Source organism: Pan troglodytes, chromosome 2 (genome assembly GCF_028858775.2).
Source record: "Pan troglodytes isolate AG18354 chromosome 2, NHGRI_mPanTro3-v2.0_pri, whole genome shotgun sequence".
Classification (NCBI taxonomy): domain Eukaryota; kingdom Metazoa; phylum Chordata; class Mammalia; order Primates; family Hominidae; genus Pan; species Pan troglodytes.
This window is the reverse complement of record NC_086015.1, coordinates 52,971,530-52,996,558: the sequence shown is the minus strand read 5'-3', so window position 1 is coordinate 52,996,558 and position 25,029 is coordinate 52,971,530. Positions and strand designations below refer to the sequence as shown.

General features: G+C 43.3%; 1 protein-coding gene across 1 annotated transcript in view; it reads right to left on the bottom strand.

Moving 5' to 3' along the window:
• ARIH2 (ariadne RBR E3 ubiquitin protein ligase 2) overlaps positions 1-25,029 on the bottom strand; it is a gene marked incomplete at its 5' end in the record, with an annotated part of 60,546 nt that overhangs the window by 20,293 nt on the left and 15,224 nt on the right. Inside the window, 1 exon segment of the mRNA NM_001280136.1 lies at positions 1,544-1,611. Coding sequence (NP_001267065.1) covers positions 1,544-1,611 — 68 coding nt within the window.

The following is a 25,029-nucleotide window of genomic DNA, read 5'->3' as shown; positions in this document are numbered from 1 at the left end:
ATTCCATCTAAATGTATTCCGTTCTTGAGCACACAGGATGAGTGCAGTTAGTGAATCAGGAACGAATTTGCTCTTTCCTGATTGTGCTGAGCTGCTCCAGCTGGTTTGTCCTTCCCAGTTGTGTTCAGCCCGGAGAAGGAAAGGCACGATCTTCCTCTGTAGATAAATTCTACTAAAAATACAAGAATTAACCAGGCATGGTGGCAAGTGCTGGTAATCCCAGCTACTTCATAGGCTGAGGCAGGAGAGTTGCTTGAACCCTGGAGATGGAGGTTGCAGTGAGCCAAGGTTGTGCCACTGCACTCCAGCCTGGGTGACAGAGTGAGACTTTGTCTCAAAAAAATAAAAATAAAAAAAAATACCATACGAGAAAGGAAGACTTACTGCAGTGTGAAAGAGTAGGAATGGTAACAAGTGCTTCTTACCAGAGGGAATTTTGCTCCCCACGAGTTATTTGACAATGTTTGGAGACATTTTGATTGCCAAGGACTTAGAGGTGTGGCTTCTAATAGAGCCCAGGGATGCTGCCAGACATCCTACAATTCACAGATCAGGCCCCCCACAACAAAGAGTTATCTAGCCTAAAATGTCAATAATGCTGAGGATGAGAAACACTGTGCTAGACAGGGGCACATGCCTCCGAGGGTGAGCATAGGAGATCTCTACAGAGGATGCAGAGGAGGAGGTGCCCCTTTTCCTGACAACTTGTAAGACATCTTGAGACTCTAAGGTCTGTATCTTAAGATCTCTAGTTCTGGAGGAGGTGGAAAGAAATACTCAAATACACTGCTGGTAGAGGTGGTGGGTGGTAAAGTAGCCTATATTTTCTTTCTGTTTTTTTTTTTTTGAGATGGAGTCTCACTCTGCCACCAGGCTGGAGTGCAGTGGCACAATCTCGGCTCACTGCAACCTCTGCCTCCAGGGTTTAAGCGATTCTCTTGCCTCAGCCTTCTGAGTAGCTGGGACTACAGGAGTGCACCACCACGCCAGGTTGATTTTCATATTTTTAGTAGAGACGGGGTTTCATCATGTTGGCCAGGCTGATTTCAAACTCCTGACCTCAGGTGATCCGCCCGCCTCAGCCTCCCAAAGTGCTGAGATTATAGGCATGAGCCACCACATACGGCCAGCAGCCTACATTTTCTAAAGGAAATACAACTCGTACTATGATACAATCCTCAAGTTGACGTATCCAAAAGAAGTAAAAGATGTTGGCGCGTGTTACCTAGAAAGGCACTGATTAAAAATTAACAATGGGAAAGAAAATCTGAATTCACTGTCCAACAACAGAGGTTTGGGAAAAGTATGGAATATCTATGATAGAATACTGTGCTAGTATTAAAACTGGGGTAGAAGAATATACTGAAGACATGGGGAAAGTTCACAACATATTAAGAGAAGAGGATGTAAAATAGAATCCAATGTTTTAAAAATATACTATGCACATTGGAATATAGTCGAATATGGTCCAAAATGTAAACAATAATCACCACGGAGAGGGGAGCTATGGGCAATGTTCTCTCTCCTCCCCCAAATACCTTACCTGTCCAATATCTCTGAAACTTGCCAGTGGAAATTAACTAATATAAGTTTAGCAACTGAATGAGATACCTAGAAAGAAGAAAGAAAAAAATAGAATTATAACTGCATTTTCTTTTAAAGTGTTTCGCATTTTGAGAACTGTATACATTCATGTCTATTATGCCAAGCCCAGGCTGGATTACCAAATTCCTCCTCTTGGTTCTCTGCTTTGTCTTTTAAGTTCAGACTCTTACAATCTTAGTGATTTCATGAATCTCTTGATTTTCAATCTTTGTTTTCATTAATAAATCTTTCAAGAAAATTAATTTTATCTGAAACTTAAAGACACTCATTTTACAGTAAATAACAACCTAGCATCTATTAATAATATAAGCAGCAGGGCTGGAGTTTCCTTCATGTCATATATGTTCCCTCAAGCTGCTGTAGGAGGTTGTACGCCGGAAGCACATCTCTAGTTAGGCCTGTTACTTGAAGAAAATCCCCAGGCCTGGGTTTGCATAAACCCTACAGAAACACCAGAAAACAACAAACAAAATATAAAAACCCAAAACTCAGTTTAAAATCACTGAATTCCCAGCAGCCAATCAGTCCTAGTTGCAAGGACAGTTTCGAAATTTGTGGGCAGCCTTTCTGGCCTCTATATGCTCTCAGGGGACATTTAAAGCACATGGTTATAGCTACTAAAGAACCTCAGAAGGTGCATTGAGCTGGCAATTCTATTTCTGTAAAGTCTCCCTGAGGAAATGACAGAGGATATGTTTACCACAGGATTACTTACAATAGTAAAAAATTAGAAATAACCTAAATATCCAACAAAAATGAGTTAAATAATATATGACAGATCTATGCAATGGACTACTACATGGTTATTTTAAAAGACTGAGAAGTTTATTGACATAGAAAGACTTTTTTTTTTTTGAGACAGTCTTTGTCACCCAGGCTGGAGTGCAGTGGCATGACCTCGGCTCACTGCAACCTCTGTCTCCCAGGCTCAAGCGATTCTCCTGCCTCAGCCTCCCGAGTAGCTGGGATTACAGGCATGCGCCACCATGCCCAGCTAATTTTTGTATTTTTAGTAGAGACAGGGTTTCACCATGTTGGCCAGGCTGGTCTCGAACTCCTGATCTCAGGTGATCCACCTGCCTTGGCCTCCCAAAGTGCTGGGATTACAGGTGTGACCCATTGTGCCCGGCCACGTTTTTTGTTTTTTTTTTTTTTAAATAATGAGCTGCACTACGGTTGTCTAGGCTGGAATACAAGGCTGTTCACAGGCATGATCATTGCACACTACAGCTTTGAACTCCTGGGCTCAGGTGATCCTCCCACCTCAACCTCTCGGGCACTACAGGTGCATACCACTTCACCCGCCTTAGAAGTTCACATTTTAATGTTAGGTTAAAGAAGCAAATAAGCATCTACATGTTATAATTGTAATTGGGAAGTTAAGCTAGTTACAAAACACCCTAAGTGTCAAGACTTGGGTGAGATCACAGAAGATTGGGATGTGTTTGGAAGCCTTAGATCAGGCTTCCCAGAGAGAGCAATACACAACCATGAGGGTACTACTAAAGCAAGGAGAAAGTAGGAACATATTTACGGCTAGAGAGACAAGAAAACACACAGAACATTGTCTGCTCACTGGACTGAGTCCTTAAACAAGAGCTACCATGGACCTGTAAGGTAGTATGTGCCTGGTCCACAGATAAGAACTGCAGCAGAGGGAAGACACACAGTGAACACCACATGATCCCTCCTTCTAGCGCTCAAGTCACTCCTGAAAGGAGACAAGTGCGCACCTACTAAACAAGGGCACATCCCAGCATATAATGAGTGTCAAAGGCTATGCAATCAGTGAGTGCCTTCCTGTCCTACAGTCCAGGTACATCTGGAGAAAAATCAAGGACTCAAGACAGCTTACTTCACTCAGGATGGGGGTCTCTATTTTCCTTCCAAGGTAAGTGGCATCTGACCCGTGCATGCTGCCACTGTATTTTCTTTTCTTTTTTTTTTTTTTTTTTTTGGTATTTTTTAGTAGAGACGGGGTTTCACCATGTTAGCCAGAATGGTCTCGATCTCCTGACCTCGTGATCCGCCCACCTCGGCCTCCCAAAGTGCTGGCCAGCCAGCCACAGTATTTTCTTGCAGAGGCCCACATAGACTCTAGGCCTAGGTTTCCCAAATTATGGCTGATATTTCTTCTGTGTCCTTAACAAAGCTATTCGTCCCCAACAGACACTATCACAAAATGAAAAGAGAGACAAGACATCTTGTTTAAACTTTAACAACTGCTGAAATACAGTCTTTGATACAAACAGCTTTTTTATTTATTTTTTATTGTTTTTTTTTTTTTTTTTTTTTTGAGATGGAGTCTCGCTCTATTACCCAGGCTGGAGTGCAGTGGTGCAATCTCGGCTCACTGCAAGCTCCACCTCCCGGGTTCACGCCATTCTCCTGCCTCCGCCTCCCTAGCAGCTGGGACTACAGGCGCCCACCACCACACCGGGCTAATTTTTTGTATTTTTAGTAGAGATGGGGTTTCACCGTGTTAGCCAGGACGGTCTTGATCTCCTGACCTCGTGATCCACCCGCCTTGGCCTCCCAAAGTGCTGGGATTACAGGCGTGAGCCACCGCGCTCGGCCTATTTTATTATTATTATTTTTGAGACAGGATCTCACTATGTTTCCCAGGCTGGAGTGCAGTGGCATGATCTCGGCTACTGCAATCTGCACTTCCTGGGCTCAAGTGATACTCCCAGCTCAGCCTCCTGAGTAGCTGGGACTACAGGTGCAAGACACCATGTCCAGCTAATTTTTTTATATTTTGTAGAGACATGGTTTCTCCATGTTGCCTAGTTCAGTCCTGAACTCCTAAGTGCAAGCAATCTGCCTACCTCAGCCTCCTCCCGAAGTGCTGAGATTACAGGTGTGAGCCACTGAGCCCGGCCTTACCTTTTTTTCTTTTTTTTTTTTTTTTTGAGACGGAGTCTCCTTCTGTTGCCCTGGCTGGAGTGCAGTGGTACGATCTCGACTCACTGCAACCTCTGCCTCCCGGGTTCAAGCAATTCTCTGCCTCAGCCTCCCAAGCAGCTGGGATTACAGGCGCCCGCCACCACGCCCAGCTAATTTTTGTATTTTTAGTAAAGACGGGGTTTCACCATCTTGGCCCGGCTGGTCTTGAACTCCTGACCTCGTGATCCACCAGCCTCGCCCTCCCAAAGTGCTGGGATTACAGGCATGAGCCACTGTGCCCGGCCTATCTATTTTTTTAAATAGAGATGAGGTCATGCGGGCTACGGTGCGGTGGCTGTTCACAGACACGATCCTACTACTGATAAGCACAACAGTTTTTTGTTCTGTTTTTTACAGACAGGGTCTTGTTTTGTTGTCCAGGTTGGAATGCAGTGGCATGATCATATCTCACTGTAACCAAGAACTCCTGGGTTCAAGCAATACTCTCACCTCAGCCTCCCAAGACACTAAGACTACAAGCCCACACCACCACTCCCAGTTGATTTGTTGTTGTTGTTGAGAGAGGGTCTCATTATGTTGCTCAGGCAGGTCTCAAACTCCTGGTCTCAAGTGATCCTCCTGCAGCACGGGAGTTTTGACCTGCTCTGTTTCCAACCTACGTCAGTTCACCCCTCGAATAGTTTTAAAAAACATGAAGTGGGGCCAGGCGCAGTGGCTCACACCTGTAATCCCAGCACTTTGGGAGGCCAAGGCAGGTGGATCACAAGACCAGGAGATTAAGACCTGTTTGGCTAATATGGTGACATCCCGTCGCTACTAAAAATACAAAAATTAGCTGGGTGTGGTGGTAGGTGCCTGTAGTCCCAGCTACTCGGGAAGCTGAGGCAGGAGAATCGCTTGAACCCGGGAGGCGGAGGCTGTAGTGAGCTGAGATCGCGCCACTGCACTCCAGCCTGGGCGACAGCAGAGTAAGACTCTGTCTCAAAAAAAAAAAAAAACAATGAAGTGATACTGTTTTAGACGAACTCCCTGCTGGAACCTTTTCTTTCTTCTCGTACTCAGTGGGGCCCAATCAGCCTTACACCATGCTTTCTGTTCTGACTTCTACATGTCTCATTATGCATGACCACCAAGTCCTAGCAAAGATACTATGCCACCCAGGAACTCAGAGGAATTCTGACCATGTCCAACAGCTGCCATCTTTTTTCACTACAGATGGGCCCTTTACACTAAGAACAGGGGTCAGGGTTGACTCACAGATCCACAAAGCCCAGAAATGGACTGGACACTGGGTAGCCATTCAACAAATGCTGATTATTAAATGGTATGTCTTTAAGCTGTGGATTTAAAATAAAATTTTGTTGTTTCATTAGAAAGGTCAAGAAAGTTTAACACTGATCTCTTGATTTCAACAGCACCAACAGCCACAGGGAAGCCTCAGAATTAACACACTAGGTAGTGCTCACCTACAGATAACAACATAACCCTCTACTGAAGCCAAGAATTTCCTAATGATTACAAGTCTGATAATGACCAACTCAGAATATCCCAGCAGAGCTGAGTTCTGGTGAGAACAAACAATGTGAAGGGAGATATGCCTACCACTTTATAAAATGGACAGTGGTGAGGTGTAAATCTATTCTTTTAATGGCAACAGCCAAGAGTACATCAATACGTATAGGATAGGCCAGGCACAGTGGCTCGCGCCTATAATCCCAGCACTTTGGGAGGCTGAGGCGGGCAGATCACTTGACGTCAGGAGTTTGAGACCAGCTAAGTTGTGGCCAACATGGTGAAACCTCGTCTCTAATAAAAATACAAGAATTAGCTGCGCATAGTGGCAGGCGCCTGTAATCCCAGCTACTTGGGAAATCAGGAGGCTGAGGCAGGAGAATCGCTTGAACCCGGGAGGCAGAGGTTGCAGTGAGCCGAGATCGTGCCACTGCACTCCAGCCTGGGTGATAGAGCAAGACTCCATCTCAAAAAAATAAAAAATAAATACACACACACACACACACACACACACACACAGTCAGCTGTATGCATCTCCCAGCAGCCTTCTGTAAGAGACACTACTGGGATCCCCACATCAAGGTGGGGGTGACTGCCAGGCACAGTGGTTCATGCCTGTGGTCCCAGCTACTCAGGAGGCTGAGGCGGGAGAATTGCTTAGCCCAGGAGTTCAACACCACAGCCAGCCTGGCAACACAGCAAAACCCTGTCTCTTAAAAAAAAAAAAAAAAAAAGTGCCGGGCGCAGTGGCTCACGTCTGTAACCCCAGCACTTTGGGAGGCAGAGGCAGGCGGATCACCTGAGGTCAGGAGTTCGAGACCAGCCTGGCCAACACGGTGAAACCCCGTCTCTACTAAAAATATAAAAATTAGCTGGGTGTTGTGGCGGGCGCCTGTAATCCCAGCTATTCGGGAGGCTGAGGCAGTAGAATTGCTTGAACCCAGGAGATGGAGGTTGCAGTGAGCCGACATGGTACCACTGCACTCCAGCCTCGATGACAGAGTGAGACTCCGTCTCAAAAAAAAAAAAAAAGTAAAGGAGATAATTACACATATTAGGTTGATAGTACACAGAAGATTGGAGACTCTCTCTCTCAAAAATCTACTACAAACCTGATGAGATTCTGAGACCACTAATTAAGGGAAAATGTAGTGTCACTGCACCTCATCCAGTAATGGACACCAGGAAGGATCTACAGGAAAGCCAGATTCCCCAGAGTCCTCTGAGCAAAAGCAGCACAGAGATGGAGAAAAACAATGAGAAAATGATACTCTAGAATAATATATTCTAAAAGGTAGTCTCAGCAAGGAGGCTACCTTCTCCCTGATTTGGGTCACAAGAGAGAACTGACTGAACCCCCATCTCAACTCCCCAGCAGCTTTCCAGAGGAAGCAGTGGCCACCTTGAGCCATCTTGGCCTCCTGGCAGGAGGGCCAAGACAAATCTTCTAAACAATATTAAGCCAGATTAAAGGTAAAAATCTGTCTGAGTGCAAACAGCTGAGCTTTCTAAGGAACGAACTAGTATTCACACCATTAGTCTTTAATGCTTGAAAGAGCTCAACAATCCATTTAGAATCTATCACAGTCAACACTTTCATAACTGAGTCCTTCACCCCCTGTCCCCTTGTTACCCTTTATAATTTGTTCAATTGTGAGGAGAAAACCTTTCAGTAGAATCAAGAAGAGCTCTTGCTGGGCTGTTTTAATGAAGGAGCTAACAACCTGTTGGTAGTTAGGATTAAGTATTATCAAGACAACTTATAAAGAAAAGGCCAAATCTTTTCCAAAAGAAAAATGGATCCAGGGTAGTAAACAACCAATGTAAGCCAAAAAAAAAAAAGACTAATGACTTAGAAGGAACACATGTGACCAACGTGGTGTTCAGAAGAAACTTGCAGTTCTATTAGATCAACATGTAACCAGAGGATTAAAAGTCCTATTTATTTATGAATGCTTTTTCTTTTTCGTTTCTGTTGAGATGGAGTGTCATTCTGTCGCCCAGGCTAGAGTGCAGTGGCGCGACGTTGGCTCACTGCAACCTCTGCTTCTCGGGTTCAAGTGATTCTCCTGCCTCAGCCTCCCAAGTAGCTGGGATTACAGGCACTCAACACCACGCCCAGCTATTTTTGGTATTTTTACTAGAGATGGGATTTCACCATGTTGGCCAGGCTGGTCTCGAACTCCTGACCTCAAGTGATCGTCCTGCCTCGGCCTCCCAAAGTGTTGGGATTATGGGCATGAGCCACCACGCCCGGCACTATGAATGCTTTTTCTATTTCTAGAAACATTAACTGAGGAAAAAACTAGAAATTAAGAACTAGAAAGTTTCTTGTCCAAAAGGAGTCTCAAGATAATTACTGAGTAATCTGAGTCTCTGATCAGAGATAAAAAAGGTATCTATTGTTCCCTCCATATCAAGGGCCAAAAAGGGTGCCATTCATTAGGTTACTGTTTCCAGCAAACCCATTCTCCAATTCATTTCCACTATTCCCCAGAGGAAATCTCATCCCTGTTTAAAGAGCAAACCCTAAGATGGTGGAATCTCTTTGACAGTCATTTTGTATATTCATAAAACCATGAGTAAAGAATAGTTACAGGCTGGGTGTGGTGGCTCAAGCCTGTAATCTCAGCACTTTGGGATGCCAAGGTGGCAGGATTACTTGAATTCAGAAGTTTGAGACCAGCCTGGGCAAATAGTGAGATCCTATACGTAGAAAAAAACTTTTTTTTTTTTTTTTGAGACAGAGTCTCACTCTGTTGCTCCGACTGGAGTGCAGTAGTGCGATCCTGGCTCACTGCAAGCTCTGCCTCCCGGGTTCACGCCATTCTCCTGCCTCAGCCTCCTGAGTAGCGGGACTACAGGTGCCCACCACGATGCCTGGCTAATTTTTTGTATTTCTTAGTAGAGACGGGGGTTTCACGGTGTTAGCCAGGATGGTCTCGATCTCCTGACCTCGTGATCTGCCTGCCTCGGCCTCCCAAAGTGCTCGGATTACAGGCGTGAGCCACCAAGCCCGGCCTTTTCTTTTTTTTGTGACAAAGTCTCGCTCCTGTCCCCACGCTGGAATGCAATGGCGCGATCTTGGTTCACTGCAACCTCCGCCTCCCAGGTTCAAGCAATTCTCCTGTCTCGGCCTCCCAAGTAGCGGTCATTACAGGCACCTGCCACCACTCCCAGCTAATTTTTGTATTTTAGTAGAGACGGCGTTTCACCATGTTGGCCAGGCTGGTCTCAAACTCCAGACCTCAGGTGATCCACCCGCTTCGGCCTCCCAAAGTGCTGGGATTACAGGTGTGAGCCACCACGCCCAGCCAAAACATTTTTTTTTTAATTAGCTGGGCATGGTGGCATGTGCCTGTAGTCCCAGCTACTTAGGAGGCTAAGGTAGGAGGATCGCTTGAGCCCAGGAGGTGGAGGCTGCAGTGAGCCATGATCACGCCACTACACTCCAGCCGGGGTGACACAGCAAGACACTGTTTCAAGAAAATGAATAATGGCTGGGCGTGGTGGCTCACACCTGTAATCCCAGCACTTTGGGAGGCCAGGTGGGCGGATCATGAGATCAGGAGATCGAGACCATCCTGGCTGACACGGTGAAACCCTGTCTCTACTAAAAATACAAAAAATTAGCCGGGCGTTGTGAGGCACCTGTAGTTCCAGCTACTCAGGAGGCTGAGGCAGGAGAATGGCGTGAACCCGGGAGGCGGAGCTTGCAGTGAGCCGAGGTCGCACCACTGCCCTCCAGCCTGGGAGACAGAGCGAGACTCCATCTAAAATAAAAAATAAAAAAAAGAAAATGAATAATCATGTTTAATAACTATAATACTTTTCAAAGTTTATGGGGTCTAACTGCCAAAATCATAAATTAAAAATTCACAGATTATTCCTGATTTTAATTCAGTTTGGCTCATAATTTGATAAGATGTTGATTTCAATTGATGAATTTCAATCTACTCAGAATTGCTGGCCAGGCGCGGTGGCTTACACCTGTAATGCCAGCACTTTGGGAGGCCGAGGCGGGCAGGTCACCTGAGGTCGGGAGTTTGAGATCAGCCTGGCCAACATAGTGAAACCCTGTCTCTACTAAAAATATAAAAATTAGCCGGGCATAGTGGTGGGCACCTGTAATCCCAGCTACTTGGGAAGCTGAAGTATGAGAATTGGTTGAACTCGAGAAGCAGAGGTTGCAGTGAGCCAAGATCGCGCCACTGCACTCTAGCCTGGGTGACAAGAACGAGACTGTGTTTAAAAAAAAAAAATTGCTGACAGTAGAAATACTAAGATATTCTTTCTTTATGCACATATACCAGACAATATAAACTCCCTTGTTGCCAAATTCAAACATTTCTCATACCTTATCTTGCTGACAGAAATCAGATACTTAACTTCCTTCTGCCTTAATGACCCCCTCTTGATCTCTATGATGTCTTTTGCAGCACCTGTTCAGGTACTCTGTGCTCTTCCTCTTGTATCCCCATCTTGCCAGTGGGGGGCACCACATTCCCACTCCTCTCAAGGTAGGACTGTTGGCCTTTTCCTCCACGTCTCACTCTTCCTTAACCACTTTACCCTCTCCCATCATCACCACTCCAGTGTCCAATCTCTAGTTCTTCCTCTCCTCAGCACTCCCATCAGAAGGGCCTCACTCACATGGAAAGGCATCTTAATGTATATCCCTTCCACTCCATCATCCTCAGGATGAGCTTCCTGACACCCTTATGCAACAGTAATAATAACACAATTCTTGCAGATCCCTTAACTCTTGCCAGGATCAGTTCCTACCTTGTTTAAAACCCATCACTGCTCTCCAGTATTGACACGACAAACTTTATATGCCTTAGTAGAAGAGAGTCTTCAGGACCCATCACCTAATTCCTCCCCACAGCAATTCACTGAATGATTCCAGAACCCCCACGTTTTTCTTAACTGTCGGCTACCAATAATGCCCTTCTTTGTAGCATACATTTAGAAATTAAATAACATACTTCTATAGAACCCCTGTGTCAAAGCAGGAATCAAAAGAGAAATTAGAAAATGTTTTGAACTGAATAACAAAAATACTACATAATTTGTGAGATGCAGCTAATATAATGCCTACACAAAAATTTAAAACTATAAATGTATATATTAAAAAAGGTCCAAAAATCAATGACATAAAGATCTAACCTAAGACGCTAGAAAAATTTAGTCACTGCCGTGTATTACAGCTAAAAAAGGGAAGCTAGAAAAAGATGACTAAGTTAAAACGAAGTAAAAAGAAGAAAATAGTAACAATTAAAAAGAGAAAGAAATAAAATCCAAGTAACAGCAAAAATTAACGAAGTCTAAAAATGGATTCTTTAAAAATATCAACAAAGTTGATAAAACAGAACAATTAGGAAAAAAGAGAAAACAAATTATCCATAACAGAGGTAGAAGATGGACCACCCCCTACAATTCTTACAGACATTAAAGGGAAAATAAGAAAATGTTATGAATAAACTAATTCTAATAAAATTGACATCTTAAATGAAATTAACATGTTCTTTGAAGAATACTTACCAACAATGACACAAAATGAAAAAGAAAAACTGAGCAGCTCTTTATATAGTAAAGACATTGAAGTCATGATCGAAACCCTTCCCATCAAGTTCCAGGCCCAGGGATTTTACTGATGAATTCTATCAACACTAATTTTACATAAACACTTTTAGAAACTAGAGAAGAAAGGGACATTTCTTCCAAACTCATTTTATGAGGTTAGCATAACCATGATAAAACATAACCAAGAAAAAAAACCCCAATATTCCACAGACATAGACACAAAAATCCTTAATTTAAAAATTTGCCATTGCACTGCAGCCTGGACAAGAGTGAAACTCCACGGGGGGAAAAAAAAACACTAATAAATGAATTTATGAATTTACTAAGGTAAAAAAAATACAAAGTTGGCCTGGTACACTGGCTCACGCTTGTAATCCCAGCACTTTCAGAGGCTAAGGCAGGCAAATCACTTGAGCCCAGGAGTTCAAGACCAGCCAAGGCAACATGGCAAAACCCTGTCTCTACAAAAAGTACAAAAAATTAGCTGGGCATGGTGACATGAACCTGTTGTCCCATCTACCTGGGAGGCTGAGGTAGAAGGATCACTTGAACCTGGGAGGTTGAGGTTGCAGTGAACCATGATTGCTCTACTGCACTCCAGCCTGGGTGACAGGGCAAGACACTGTCACAAAATAAAAATTAAAAAAAAAAAAAAGAAGAAAGAAAATACAAAGTCAATATATACAAAAACCAAATGTTAGAATTCAAATAAAGAGCCATAAAAGTATTTCTATATAGCAGCAAATTGAAAAATTAAGTGGGTGAATTTTAATAATTTATTTTATTTAACCTAATATATCTGAAATTGTATTATTTCAACATGTAACACATAAAAAAGCATTGATAATCTATTTTTATCCTTTGTTTAATTCTAAGTCCAGTCTGTATTTTAGACTTACGGCACATCTCAATTCAAACTGACTGTATTTCAAATGAGCAATGGCCACACATAGCTACCATACCGGGCAGCACAGCTACAGATTTTGAACACAACAATCAAAACCAATCAAAATGAAAATCCCAATCAAAATCACAAGCTTTTTAATAAAATTAATAGTTGATTGCAAAATCTGTAGAAATGTAAAGGATCCAGAATATCCAAAGCAATCTTGAAAGAAAAGAGCAAAGTTGAAAGACTTACACCATCTGACTTCAAGACTTACTATAAAGCTACATACGGTAATCAAGACAGTGGAGATACTGGACTTCATCAAAATTAAGCTTTTACTCTTCAACAGACATCATTTAGAAAATGGAAAAGTAGGAAGCAGAACTAGATGGAGTAAAAAAAGGAAAAAAAGAAAATGGAATAGACAGACCTATAGATCAATAGAACAAAACAGAGTCTAAAAGGAAACTCATACATGTATGGTAAATTTTCAACAAAGGTGCCAATGTAATTCAATGGAGAAAAAAAGTCTCTTCAACAAAGGGTTCTGGAACAACTGAATAATTGTTTATACATAACAAACAAAACACAGAACACAGACCATTACTTCATACCACACAAAAATTAACTCAAAAGAATTCACATATCTAAATGTAAAACCTAAAATTATAAAATTGCTAAAAGAAAACACAGAAGAAAATTGTGCCTTAGTTTAGGCAAAGATTTCTAGATATGACACTAAAAGCACAATCCTTAAAAGAAAAAATTTTAAAAAAAAGAAAATAAAGATAAACTGGACTTCATCAAAATTAAGCTTTTACTCTTCAAAAGACACCATTTAGAAAATGGAAAAGTAGGAAGCAGAACTAGATGGAGTAAAAAAAAAGATTAAAAAAAAAGATACAGGTAACAGGATGGGAGAAAATATCTGCAAATCATACATCTGATAAAATAATTCAAACTATGTAAAGAATTCTCTCTTAGAACTCAATAAGGCACAAAATGCAATTTTTAAAAACAGACAAAGTATTTGAACAGACATTTCACCACAAAAAATAAATGTATGAATAGCAAATAAGCACAAGGAAAGATCATTAATTACATTAGTGGTTAATGACACTAGTCATTAGGGAATGCAAATTAAAACCACAAGATATTACACACTCACTAGAATGATTATAATCCAGAAGACCTAAAATACCAAGTGCTAACAAGGAAGCAGAGAAACTGGAACCCTTACATAATGCTAGTGGGAATGTAAAGTAGTAGAGCCACCTTGGAAAACAGTTTATTTCTTAAAATGTTAAACACGGCTGGGCACGATGGCTCACACCTGTAATCCCAGGCCAAGGCAGGCGGATCACGAGGTCAGGAGATAGAGACCATCCTGGCTAACACGGTGAAACCCCCGACTCTACTAAAAACACAAAAAACTAGCCGGGCGTCACGGCTGGCACCTGTAGTCCCAGCTACTCAGGAGGCTGAGGCAGGAGAATGGCATGAACCCAGGAGGCGGAGCTTGCAGTGAGCCGAGATCGTGCCACTGCACTCCAGCCTAGGCAACAGAGCACGACTCCGTCTCAAAAATAAATAAATAAATAAATGTTAAACACACACTTACCATGTGACCCAGCAATCCCACTCCTAGTTATCTATACAAGAGAAATGAAAACACATGGCTATATCAAGCCCTGGCCATGAATGGTCACAGCAGCATACTGCGTAGTAGCCCAAAATTAGAAACAACCCAATGTCCCTCAACTTACAAATGAATGGGTAAACAAAATGTGGCACTATCCATACAATGGAAAATCATTATTCAGCAATAAAAGAGAACACACTACTGATGCATGATACAATATGGATGAACCTCAACCATTATGCTAAGAGAAAGAACCAGGTAACAAAAGATTACATATTGTATAATTCAAATTGTATGAAATTTCTAGAAAAGGCAAAACTACTGAGACAGAAGATCAGTAGTCACTTGGGAACAGGGATCAACTATAAATGAACACGGGAATTTTTTAGGTGATGAAATGTTCTAAAACTGGGACTATGGTAATGACTACATAGTTGTATACATTTAATAAAACTCAAATAATGGTACACTTTAAAATGGATGAGTTCGGCCGGGCGTGGTGGCTCACATCTGTAATCCCAGCACTCCTGGGAGGCCGAGGTGGGCGGATCACCTGAGGTTGGGAGTTCCAGACCAGCCTGACCAACATGGAGAAACTCTATCTCTACTAAAAATATAAAATTAGCACTAAAAACACAAAATTAGCCGGGCGTGGTGGCACATGCCTGTGATCCCAGCTACTTCAGAGGCTGAGTCAGGAGAATCGCTTGAACCTGGGACGCAAAGGTTGCGGTGAGCCGAGATCGCGCCATTGCACTCCAGCCTGGGCAACAAGAGCAAAACTCCGTCTCAAAAAATAAAATAAAATAAAAAAAAGGCCGGGCGCAGTGGCTCACGCCGGTAATCCCAGCACTTTAGGAGGCCGAGGCGGGCGGATCACAAGGTCAGGAGATCGAGACCATCCTGGCTAACATGGTGAAACTCCATCTCTACTAAAAATATAAAAAAATTAGCCAGGCGTGGTGGTGGGCGCCTGTAGTCCCAGCTACTCAGGAGGCTGAGGCAGGAGAATGGCGTGAACCTGGGAGGCGGAGCTTGCAGTTAGCCGAGATCACACCACTGCACTCTAGCCTGGGTGACAGAGCAAGACTGTCTCAAAAAAATAAATAAACAAAATAAAAATAAAAATAAAATAAAAAGATAAAATGGATGAGTTTAATGGCATGTAAAACTTTAATAGAGCTGTTTCAAAAATGAGTTGACTGATGGACAGATAAATGATGAAGCAAATGCAGCAACAGATTAGCAATTATATAATCTAGATGGTATAGTATATGAATGTCCACTGTACAATTATTTAAAGCTCTTTCTTTTAAATTTTTCATAATAAAAGGGCGGAAAGTTTGTCAAATTTAATTCAATGGCAATCACTCACATAATCATACGTCACAATATACAAAGGGTTGACCCTTATATTACTGCATCAAACAGTATACTTTGACTTTTTATTTATAATCCTCAAAATAACAAATTCCGCTTTACAGTTTTAACACAGTTTTCACTAAAGTTAACTGACTGTATACACTATAGAGTACAGTATAATAGTGCTAGTATAAAGTCATTTCCATATAGGCCTATAATGCTGATAACTTTACAATATTCTCTGGCTTTCTTTTTCCTTTTTTTTTTTTTTTTGAGACAGTTTTGCTTTTGTTGCCCAGGCTGGAGTTCAATGGCACGATCTCGGCTCACCACAACCTCCACCGCCCAGGTTCAAGTGATTCTCCTGCCTCAGCCTCCCGAGTAGCTGGGATTATAGGCATGCGCTACAACGCCCGGCTAATTTTGTATTTTTAGTAGAGATGAGGTTTCTCCCTTTTGGTCAGGCTGGTCTCAAACTCCCGACCTCAGGTGATCCCCCCGCCTCGGCCTCCCAAAGAGCTGGGATTACAGGCGTGAGCCACTGTGCCTGGCCTTCTCTGGCTTTCTTGATCTCCCTGACCAAGGCTTCTGAGTATTTCACCGGATGTTCTGCTCCCATTCAGCCAGCTCCTTAAACATCACTTTTCCACAGGCACAGCTTTTAGGCCTGCCTTCTCACTCCCTGGACTGTCTTTGGGCAATCACATTTGTGCCTGCCCCTTAGTATGAACATAAGCCCCAAAGATAAGAACTCTCTCATTTTACTGGGAGCTAGGGAAGGAAAGTGTATGAGCAAGGTAGAGAAGTGGGGGCAAGCATAAAGTTTATTGTGAAGAGTGAAGGGTACCCTCAAGTTTCTGGGTAGTCCAGAGAAGGCTTTCACAGAGTCAAAGATGGGGTCTGAGCAGAGACCAAGCGCAGCCCATGCTCCCACTTCCCCTGAGTCCTCCAAACCTGCACCACAATGGGTTAGACGCTACTGGGGAGCTTTCTTTCCAGCTTGAAATGAGCTCTCTCTCCTCTGTTCTCATTTACCCTACACATTGCTCTGCATTACCCGTAGCCCTCAATCCAATATGGCTTTGTTTTGCCATTGCATTTACAATGTCAATACTCTCAGATGGTTTCCAGATCTTTACTTCAGGAAGCATGTGCTACATGCATGTCAAAAAGGACTTTGTTTATGGTCATTTGTATTTTCCAAAGGTCATGAGCAAACACCTTCTGTCATCCTCTATAGTCTGTTTTTGACTGAAACTCTAAAATGCACAGACTATAGTGGATGACAGAAGGTGTTTGCTCATGACCTTTGGAAAATACTATCTGACACAGGCCCTCAAAACATGTTCAGTAGTTACCACCTGGTTACACTGGCCTAGAAACCTAGAGTAGATGGCTGCTTGGGAGTCAAGTTCTCCTTTCTGTTTTTTAAATGAAGAACATAGTAAATGTGTCACACAGTTCTATGCCTGCTTCACAAGCAGGACTGAGGAATGGAGGATGAAGACCAGGGGAAATTCAGGCTGTGGGCCAATAATGCTAAGATTTTCTCACAGAGATGTAATGAAGTGAATATGAATGCTTTAGTCACTGTTACTGACGTGGTTAGCAGCATGCAAAACTACAATCTCAGCATTTTGTTCTGGAGGCACTTTCTTCCACAGTCTAAGGGTGTTAGAGACTAGAGAACTGAAATCAAACTGTCAGCTTAGAATGGAGACTACCTTATAAGATAAAACTTTGAATCTCTGTGTCCTCTGACCCGCTTGCTACAAGGAGACGGCTGCAGGGTTCAGGATCTTAAGTAAGGCAATTCCAATAGCAATTTGCTTGTGGGTTTAGACTAGCAATTCTGTGACTTGCTGCCCTACTTCTGTTTCAGCTTTATTCAGTGTAAGCAGATTGTGATATCATTTTTCAGATCACAAATTGCAAGTCCACCTGAAGTTTGTTAATAACAGCCACAAATTTATTTTCTGATTTCTACCAAGTCCCTTCCCCTCCACCGCATTCAAGCAAGTCTTTATCAGAAGTTTAAATTAGTCATTGGAACAAACATTTGAGTCCCCTGACCACAAAGAACTTAAAATACCAGAGAGAGATAAATTCCTGCTACTGAAGGAAATGGTAAGCACATATGACATTTAGGACCCTTTCTAGTACACAACCAACATCTATCTTCAAAAAAAAATGTTTTGCGAGTTCCAGGAAATTTAACAGTTATTTGACACCCCAGAGCACTTGGATAGTACATGTTTATTACTCAAAATAGTGCACAGAACATACTAATTTTATATACGGATCAAGGCACATGCTAAAATAGCCCCTGCTCCTGACAACAGTTCCCCAAGGATATCCATGAACATGATCAGTGGCTTCTTTATCTTTTTAGTCTCCTCTAGCTGGTTGAAGCTCTCCAGCCCTCAAGGACAAGTTAACAACATAGCTTGCAAATAGACTTTTCCCCCAGAAAAAAGAAATCCAGCAGCCCACCAAAACTGTCACCAGCCCTTCCCACACTTACCAGTGCCATAGGGAGGATGCAGCTGATGGCAGTGAGCATCAACGGCCTGAAAAAATACAGGTGGTAGTTTCAATTTTTATTTAGAATTCTTACTTGCCAACTGCCTGAAATCTTTTAAGGCTACATGAATGGGTCTTCATGCCTCAGCCTGCCACTTCGTGGTCCAATGACTTTTGTTAACAAACACTAGTGGTCACTCATTAAAAAGCAGAAATGAAGAAAGGTAGTGAACTGTGGGCCAGCTTCTGGGCCTGGGCTAGAATGGCTAGAATGGGACATGATATAGGAAAATCAGCCTAAAGAGATCAAGACAGATGGATTTGGGTCCGGGGGGCAAGGGATGATGTGGAGGGAGGCAAGAAAGTACTAAAGGGACAAGAGGAAGAAAGAAGGTTAAAGCACAGAGACAAAGGAGTAAGTAAACACCAGCCTACGATGGGGCAAAATTAGCATCAGTAGTGGTGGTGGTAGTGGGGTCTCATAGGGCTTCTGACCCTAAACCAGGCTCACCCCTGAATCTAATTTAAGTGGTAGGATTTCATTTCTCCCATACTTCACACCTAAATATTCTCAGCCTCTAAAAGGCCCACTCTCTGGCACCTGATCATAACTTTGCCCATTCCACTTTTCTTTACAGGGACATGCAAGGAGGGTTGACTTGTAACTGAGGTACCCAAATGTTATATATGTTTTTAAGTCTGATTAATAAACACACATTTGAAGACTTCTCACCAGCCTAACCTTGATTCAGTTCTAATTGCTATGGACTCCAATCATTAAAATCAATACCAAAAAAACCAAAGACCTCACTCAATATAAGGTTATTTATACAAAATATAATAATGTAAAAATACTAACGTAATCATTCCTTGACCATAAGGGTATTTTTTTTTTAATTATGAAAAATTTCAAACATCTACCAAAGTGAAGAGTATAATGAAACCCATTAACCAGCTGGTGGCCAGACCCACTATGTCTCCATTCCAGCCCTCCCCTCCTCCCTTCAGATTATTGTGAAGTAAATCCCAGCCAGCATATATCTTTTAGGGTGCATTTAATGGAAACTTTTTGAGAAGTACTCAGTACAAAGGGCTGGTTACTGCCCCTCCTAGAACTCTTAACAGACTTCCAGGGGAATGCCACATAGGCAGATCATGTCCAGCAAACCCAACCAAAAGAAATGCAGATGGGAGCTGACATCAAATGAACTGCACAGAGTAGGACTAAAAGCTGTGTCCATTCCTGCAGCCACAGCCCATCCTGTCCAAAAGTTATTTGAAACAATGCTATGTCTCAGCTACTGCTACTGTAAGGAGGCAAAGACAGGGAATGCCAAATAACCAGCTAGGTAGTACCATCCAAGTACTACCAATAAGATGGTAGTACCATCTTCTCCAAAAGGAGGGTACTTCAGAGGCCAGCACATCTTAATGAAAAAGCCAGATTCCAACAGCATGTTTCAATGACAGAGCTACTACCTCATCGACTGCTTTCCTTAGCTACCCCTTTTTGCTAGAAACATATAACCCTATTTTTATAACCTTTCTGTTTATATAAAACTATATAAACAGGAACAGAATGAAAGCCCATTGAGGGCAGAAATTTTTTGACTGATTCCTTCTCTGCCAAACCCAAGAACCTGGAACAATATCTGTGCTAGCATTAGGTCCCATACGCCAAGACCATTCTCTGTCTGTCTCCGGTGGTCCAGCCTTGTCACCACACCCACATCCACCACAAGAGCGTATGAAGGTGCCCAAGGTCTTCCAAGCCCTCAGGAATGCACAGGGATACAGGAGAGGTCAGACACAGCTTCTCTGAGACGGGTTAAAAAAAGTTGGAGGGCTTAGCAGTCTCTCGAGGGTTGCAAGAAGGGCGGAGATGCTGACAATAGGTTGGAGGAGGTTAAAATCAAGTATATGAGTTAGGGAGAGGAACAATAAGGAAATCAGGCTGGAGCCTGAAGAATCCACTTTAAATTTTTCAACAGAGCAAAATAAAGTGGTACTTTTAGTGGATGTATCAGAAAAACAAAAAGTGGAAGTAAAGGAGGGGACAGATATTAAAGGCAGAGAGATCTTTAAGTTATTTGAAAAAGAAGAGGTCGGCGAGGCGCAGTGGCTCATGCCTGTAATCCCAGCACTTTGGGAGGCCGAGGCAGGTGGATCTCCTGAGGTCAGGAATTCAAGACCAGCTTGGCCAACATGGTGAAACCCCATAAATAAAAAAATTAGGGCCAGGCACGGTGACTCACTCCTGTAATTCCAGCACTTTGGGAGGATGGGGCGGGCAGATCACCTGAGGTCAGGAGTTTGAGACCAGCCTGACCAACATGGAGAAACCTCATCTCTACTAAAAATACAAAATTAGCTGGGTGTGGTGGCACGTGCGTGTAATCCCAGTTACTCGGGAGGCTGAGGCAGGAGAATGGCTTGAACCTGGGAGGCGGAGGTTGCAGCGAGCTGAGATCATGCCATTGCACTCCAGCCTGGGCAACAAGAGCGAAACTCCATCTCAAAAAAAAAAAAAAAAAAAAAAAATAGCCGGGCATGGTGGCAGGCGCCTGTAATCCCACCTACTCAGGAGACTGAGGCAGGAGAATCACTTAAACCGGGGAGGCGGAGGTTGTACTCCAGCCTGGGCAACGGAGACTCCGTCTCCAAAAAAAAAAAAAGGAAAAAGGAAAAGAAGAGATCAAACTATCTTTTTCCATCTCTCCCAACATCTACCTGAAAGCTAAAATGACATCAGAAATCCAGGAAGTACTTGTTTACTGGGAAATAATTATTAAACCTATCCTAATGGCCAATGAACAAAGAAAATCAGTTGAGGCTTGGCTGGACGTAGTGGCTCATGCCAGTAATCCCAACACTTCAGGAGGCTGAAGCGGGCAGATCTCCTGAGGTCAGGAATTCAAGACCAGCCTGGCCAACATGGTGAAACCCTGTTTCTATTAAAAATACAAAAATTACCTGGGCATGGTGGCAGGCACCTCTAATCCCAGCTATTTAGGAGGCTGAAGCAGGAGAATTGCTTGAACTCAGGAGGCAGAGGTTGCAGTGAGCTAAGATAACTCAACTGCACTCCAGCTTTGGTGACAGAGTAAGATTCTGCCTCAAAAAAAAAAAAAAAAATTAGCCAGGTATGGTTGCGTGTGCCTGTAATCCCAGCTACTCGTGAGGCTGAGGCAGAAGAGTCACCTGAACTCGGGGGGCGGAGGGTGCAGTGTGCCAAGATCATGCCACTGCATTCTAGCCTGGGTGACAGAGTGAGACTTCATCTCAAACAAAAAAAAAAAAGAAAAGAAAAATCGGGCTGGGCGCGGTGGCTCACGCCTGTAATCTCAGCACTTTGGGAGGCCGAGGCGGGGCGGATCACGAGGTCAGGAGATCGAGACCATCCTGGCTAACCCCGTCTCTACTAAAAATACAAAAAATTAGCCGGGTGTGGTGGCAGGCACCTGTAGTCCCAGCTACTCGGGAAGCTGAGGCAGGAGAATGGCGTGAACCCGGGAGGTGGAGCTTGCAGTGAGCCGAGATTGCGCCACTGCACTCCAGCCTGGGCAACAGAGCGAGACTCCATCTCCAAAAAAAAAAAAAAAAAGAAAAATCAATAGTTCATAAAACATAAAAGGCTCTTTGATGGAAAGGAACAACACTGCGACCTCATTCCTTTTTACCACTACCACCACCAGGTCTTCCTATCCAGGAGAAATCTTTTCCAGTCATTTGTCTAAGGTTCTTCTGGTGGTCACCAACATCACTGAGTATAACCCTAACTCTCTATGACATGTAACTTACTTAAATTGCTCCCTATCTCCCACTTTCAAGTCCCAACTTTTTGATATATAAATCACTATTTTTAGTTCCTCCATCAGTTACTTTTGTAGCTTTAGGATGCTATTTGTAGGACCAGAATTGCATTTTCTTCACTGTGGTTCCAATGTCAACAACCCTTTGGGCCATTCAAAGGAGAATGTTCATACATCAGGCACAAATTTTTTTTTTTTTTTTTTTTTTTGAGACGGAGTCTTGCTCTGTCACCCAGGCTGGAGTGCAGTGGCACGATCTCTGCTCACTGCAAGCTCTGCCTCCTGGGTTCACACCATTCTCCTGCTTCAGCCTCCCGAGTAGCTGGGACTACAGCCACCCGCTACCACGCCCGGCTAATTTTTTTTTTGTATTTTCAGTAGAGACGGGGTTTCACCATATTAGCCAGGATGGTCTCGATCTCCTGACCTCGTGATCCGCCTGCCTCCGCCTCCCAAAGTGCTGGGATTACAGGCGTGAGCCACCGCGCCCAGCCTGCACAAATATATTTTTTGATTGCCACCAATGACTCATACTCATGCCATGTATGTGGCTTTATATATATATATATTTTGAGACGGAGTCTCCCTTTATCACCCAGGCTGAAGTGCAGTGGTGCAATCTCAGCTCACTGGAACCTCTGCCTCCCAGGTTCAAGCAATTCTCCTGCCTCAGCCTCCCGAGTATCTAGGATTACAGGCACGCGCCACCACGCCTGACTAATTTTTGTATTTTTAGTAGAGATGTAGAGATGGGGTTTCACCATGTTGGCCAGGCTGGTGGAACTAATAAATGTCCATGAAATCTTCACAATCCATGTTCCTCTGCCATGGCTTCAGCCAGTCCCTCCATTTAGGGTCCCTGACTTCCCGCAACACTGACCTCAAGTGATCTGCCCGCCTGGGCCTCCCTAAGTGCTGGGATTACAGGAGTGAGCCACCGCATCCAGACTTGGCTCACTTGCGCGCTCTCTCTCTCTCTATCTATCTAATCTATCTATCTTTTTAAAATCAATCTATCTATCTTTTTTAAAATCTGGGCTCACCACAACCTCCACCTCCCGGGTTCAAGTGATTCTCCCACCTCAGCCTCCCGAGTAGCTGGGATTACAGATGTGTGCCACCACGCCCAGCTAATTTTTTTTTTTTTTGAGACGGAGTCTCCCTCTGTCGCCCAGGCTGGAGTGCAGTGGCGCGATCTTGGCTCACTGCAAGCTCCGCCTCCCGGGTTCACGCCATTCTCCTGCCTCAGCCTCCCGAGTAGCTGGGACTACAGGCGCCCACCACCATGCCTGGCTAATTTTTTGTATTTTTAGTAGAGACAGGGTTTCACCATGTTGGCCAGGCTGGTCTCTAACACCTGCCTCGGCCTCCCAAAGTGCTGGGATTACAGGCATGAGCCACTGTGCCCAGCCTGGGGGTTTCTTTTTGAGGTAATGGAAATGTTCTGGAACAACATGAAGATGATGGTTGCATAACATTGTGAATGTACTAAATGCCACTGAATTGTATACTTTAAATGGTTAGTTTTAGGTTATGTGATTATTACTTCAGTTTTTTTTTGTTTTTGTTTTTTGAGATGGAGTCTTGCTCTGTCACCCAGGCTGGAGTGCAGTGGCACAATCTCGGCTCACTGCAAGCTCCTCCTCCCAGGTTCACGCCATTCTCCTGCCTCAGCCTCCCGAGTAGCTGGGACTACAGGCGCCCACCACCACACCCAGCTAATTTTGTTGTATTTTTAGTAGAGACGGGGTTTCACTGTGTTAGCCGGGATGGTCTCTATCTCCTGACCTCATGATCCACTCGCCTCGGCCTCCCAAAGTGCTGGGATTACAGGCGTGAGTCACCGCGCCCAGCTAATTATTACTTCAAATTTTTAAAGGGAAGAAGGATCAGGAAAATGCATCCTAAGCTCTGTGTACATAAACAGAACCTGTCATTTTAGGGTGATCCATGAGAGACAGCTATTATTCCAGACTCAAGGGCCCCCAGATGATAAATGAGATCAGCCAAATCTCACACTCTAAGGGTCCTATTTCTCTGCAGTTTATCTCATTTCTTAAAAATAAAGGTTTTGGCCAGGCGCCCCCGTAATCCCAGCACTTTGGGAGGCCAAGGCAGGCAGGTCACCTGAAGTCTGGAGTTCAAGACCAGCCTGGCCAACATGGTGAAACCCCACCTCTACTAAAAATACAAAAATTAGCCAGGTGTGGTGGCAGGCGCCTGTAGTCCCAGCTACTCAGGAGGCTGAGGCAGGAGAATTGCTTGAACCTGGGAAGCAGAGGTTGCAGTGAGCTGAGATCACGCCACTGCACTCCAGCCTGGGGGACGAGCAACACTCTGTCTCAAAAAATTAAATAAATAAATAAATGGGTTTCTTTTGTTTTTATGTAGTTGGTTTTCTTTTTTTTTTTTGGTCTAAAGACCCAGTGGGGACAGGGATGACTAGTCTATATACAGCTGTTTTATTAATTCCCCCATTTGCAGCACACTTATCTCTTCCAACATTCATCAGTCAGATCAGAGTCCACGGTCTTTTCAAAATTTAGATAAACTGGCTTACATTTTGTAATGATGTCCCCAGACAACACCCCACTCCAACCCATTCTGTTTGTTACTATTAGTTTACAACATGCATGTGCCTTTACTTTCATTTTCATAGTATTTAAAAATGGAAGGGCACTCCCAAATTTACTTTATCCCCTTTAATAATCTCTCTCCTCCTGCTCTCTCTGGTCCTCCAGACAACTGTTGATTTACTTTCCTTTATGATGGATTAGTTTGCATTTTCTAGAATTTTCTATGACTGACATATAAAGTTTTTATGTTTCTCCCCTTTGGGTTTCTTCATGTGGCATTTTTGTTTTGAGGTTTATCAATGATGCTTATATAAGTAGCTCATTCTTTCATACTGCTGAGAAGTATGCAGTTCTACGGGTATGCCACTGTTTGTTTAGTGAGCTGCTTCTAGTTTTTGGCCATTGCAAATAAAACTACCACAGACATCTGAATACCAAAACAAACAGAACAAGCAGAGGTGGGGCAAAGGCATGTGCAGCCAACCATCTTGAAGTAGCAGTGTTAATAAATTTGCAAAAGAAAATTTGGTGTATTCTACTACAGTATCATAAAATTCAAAACTTTTAAACCACATTGTATTTATGACTAAAGATGCCATCAGTCATCTCTACATC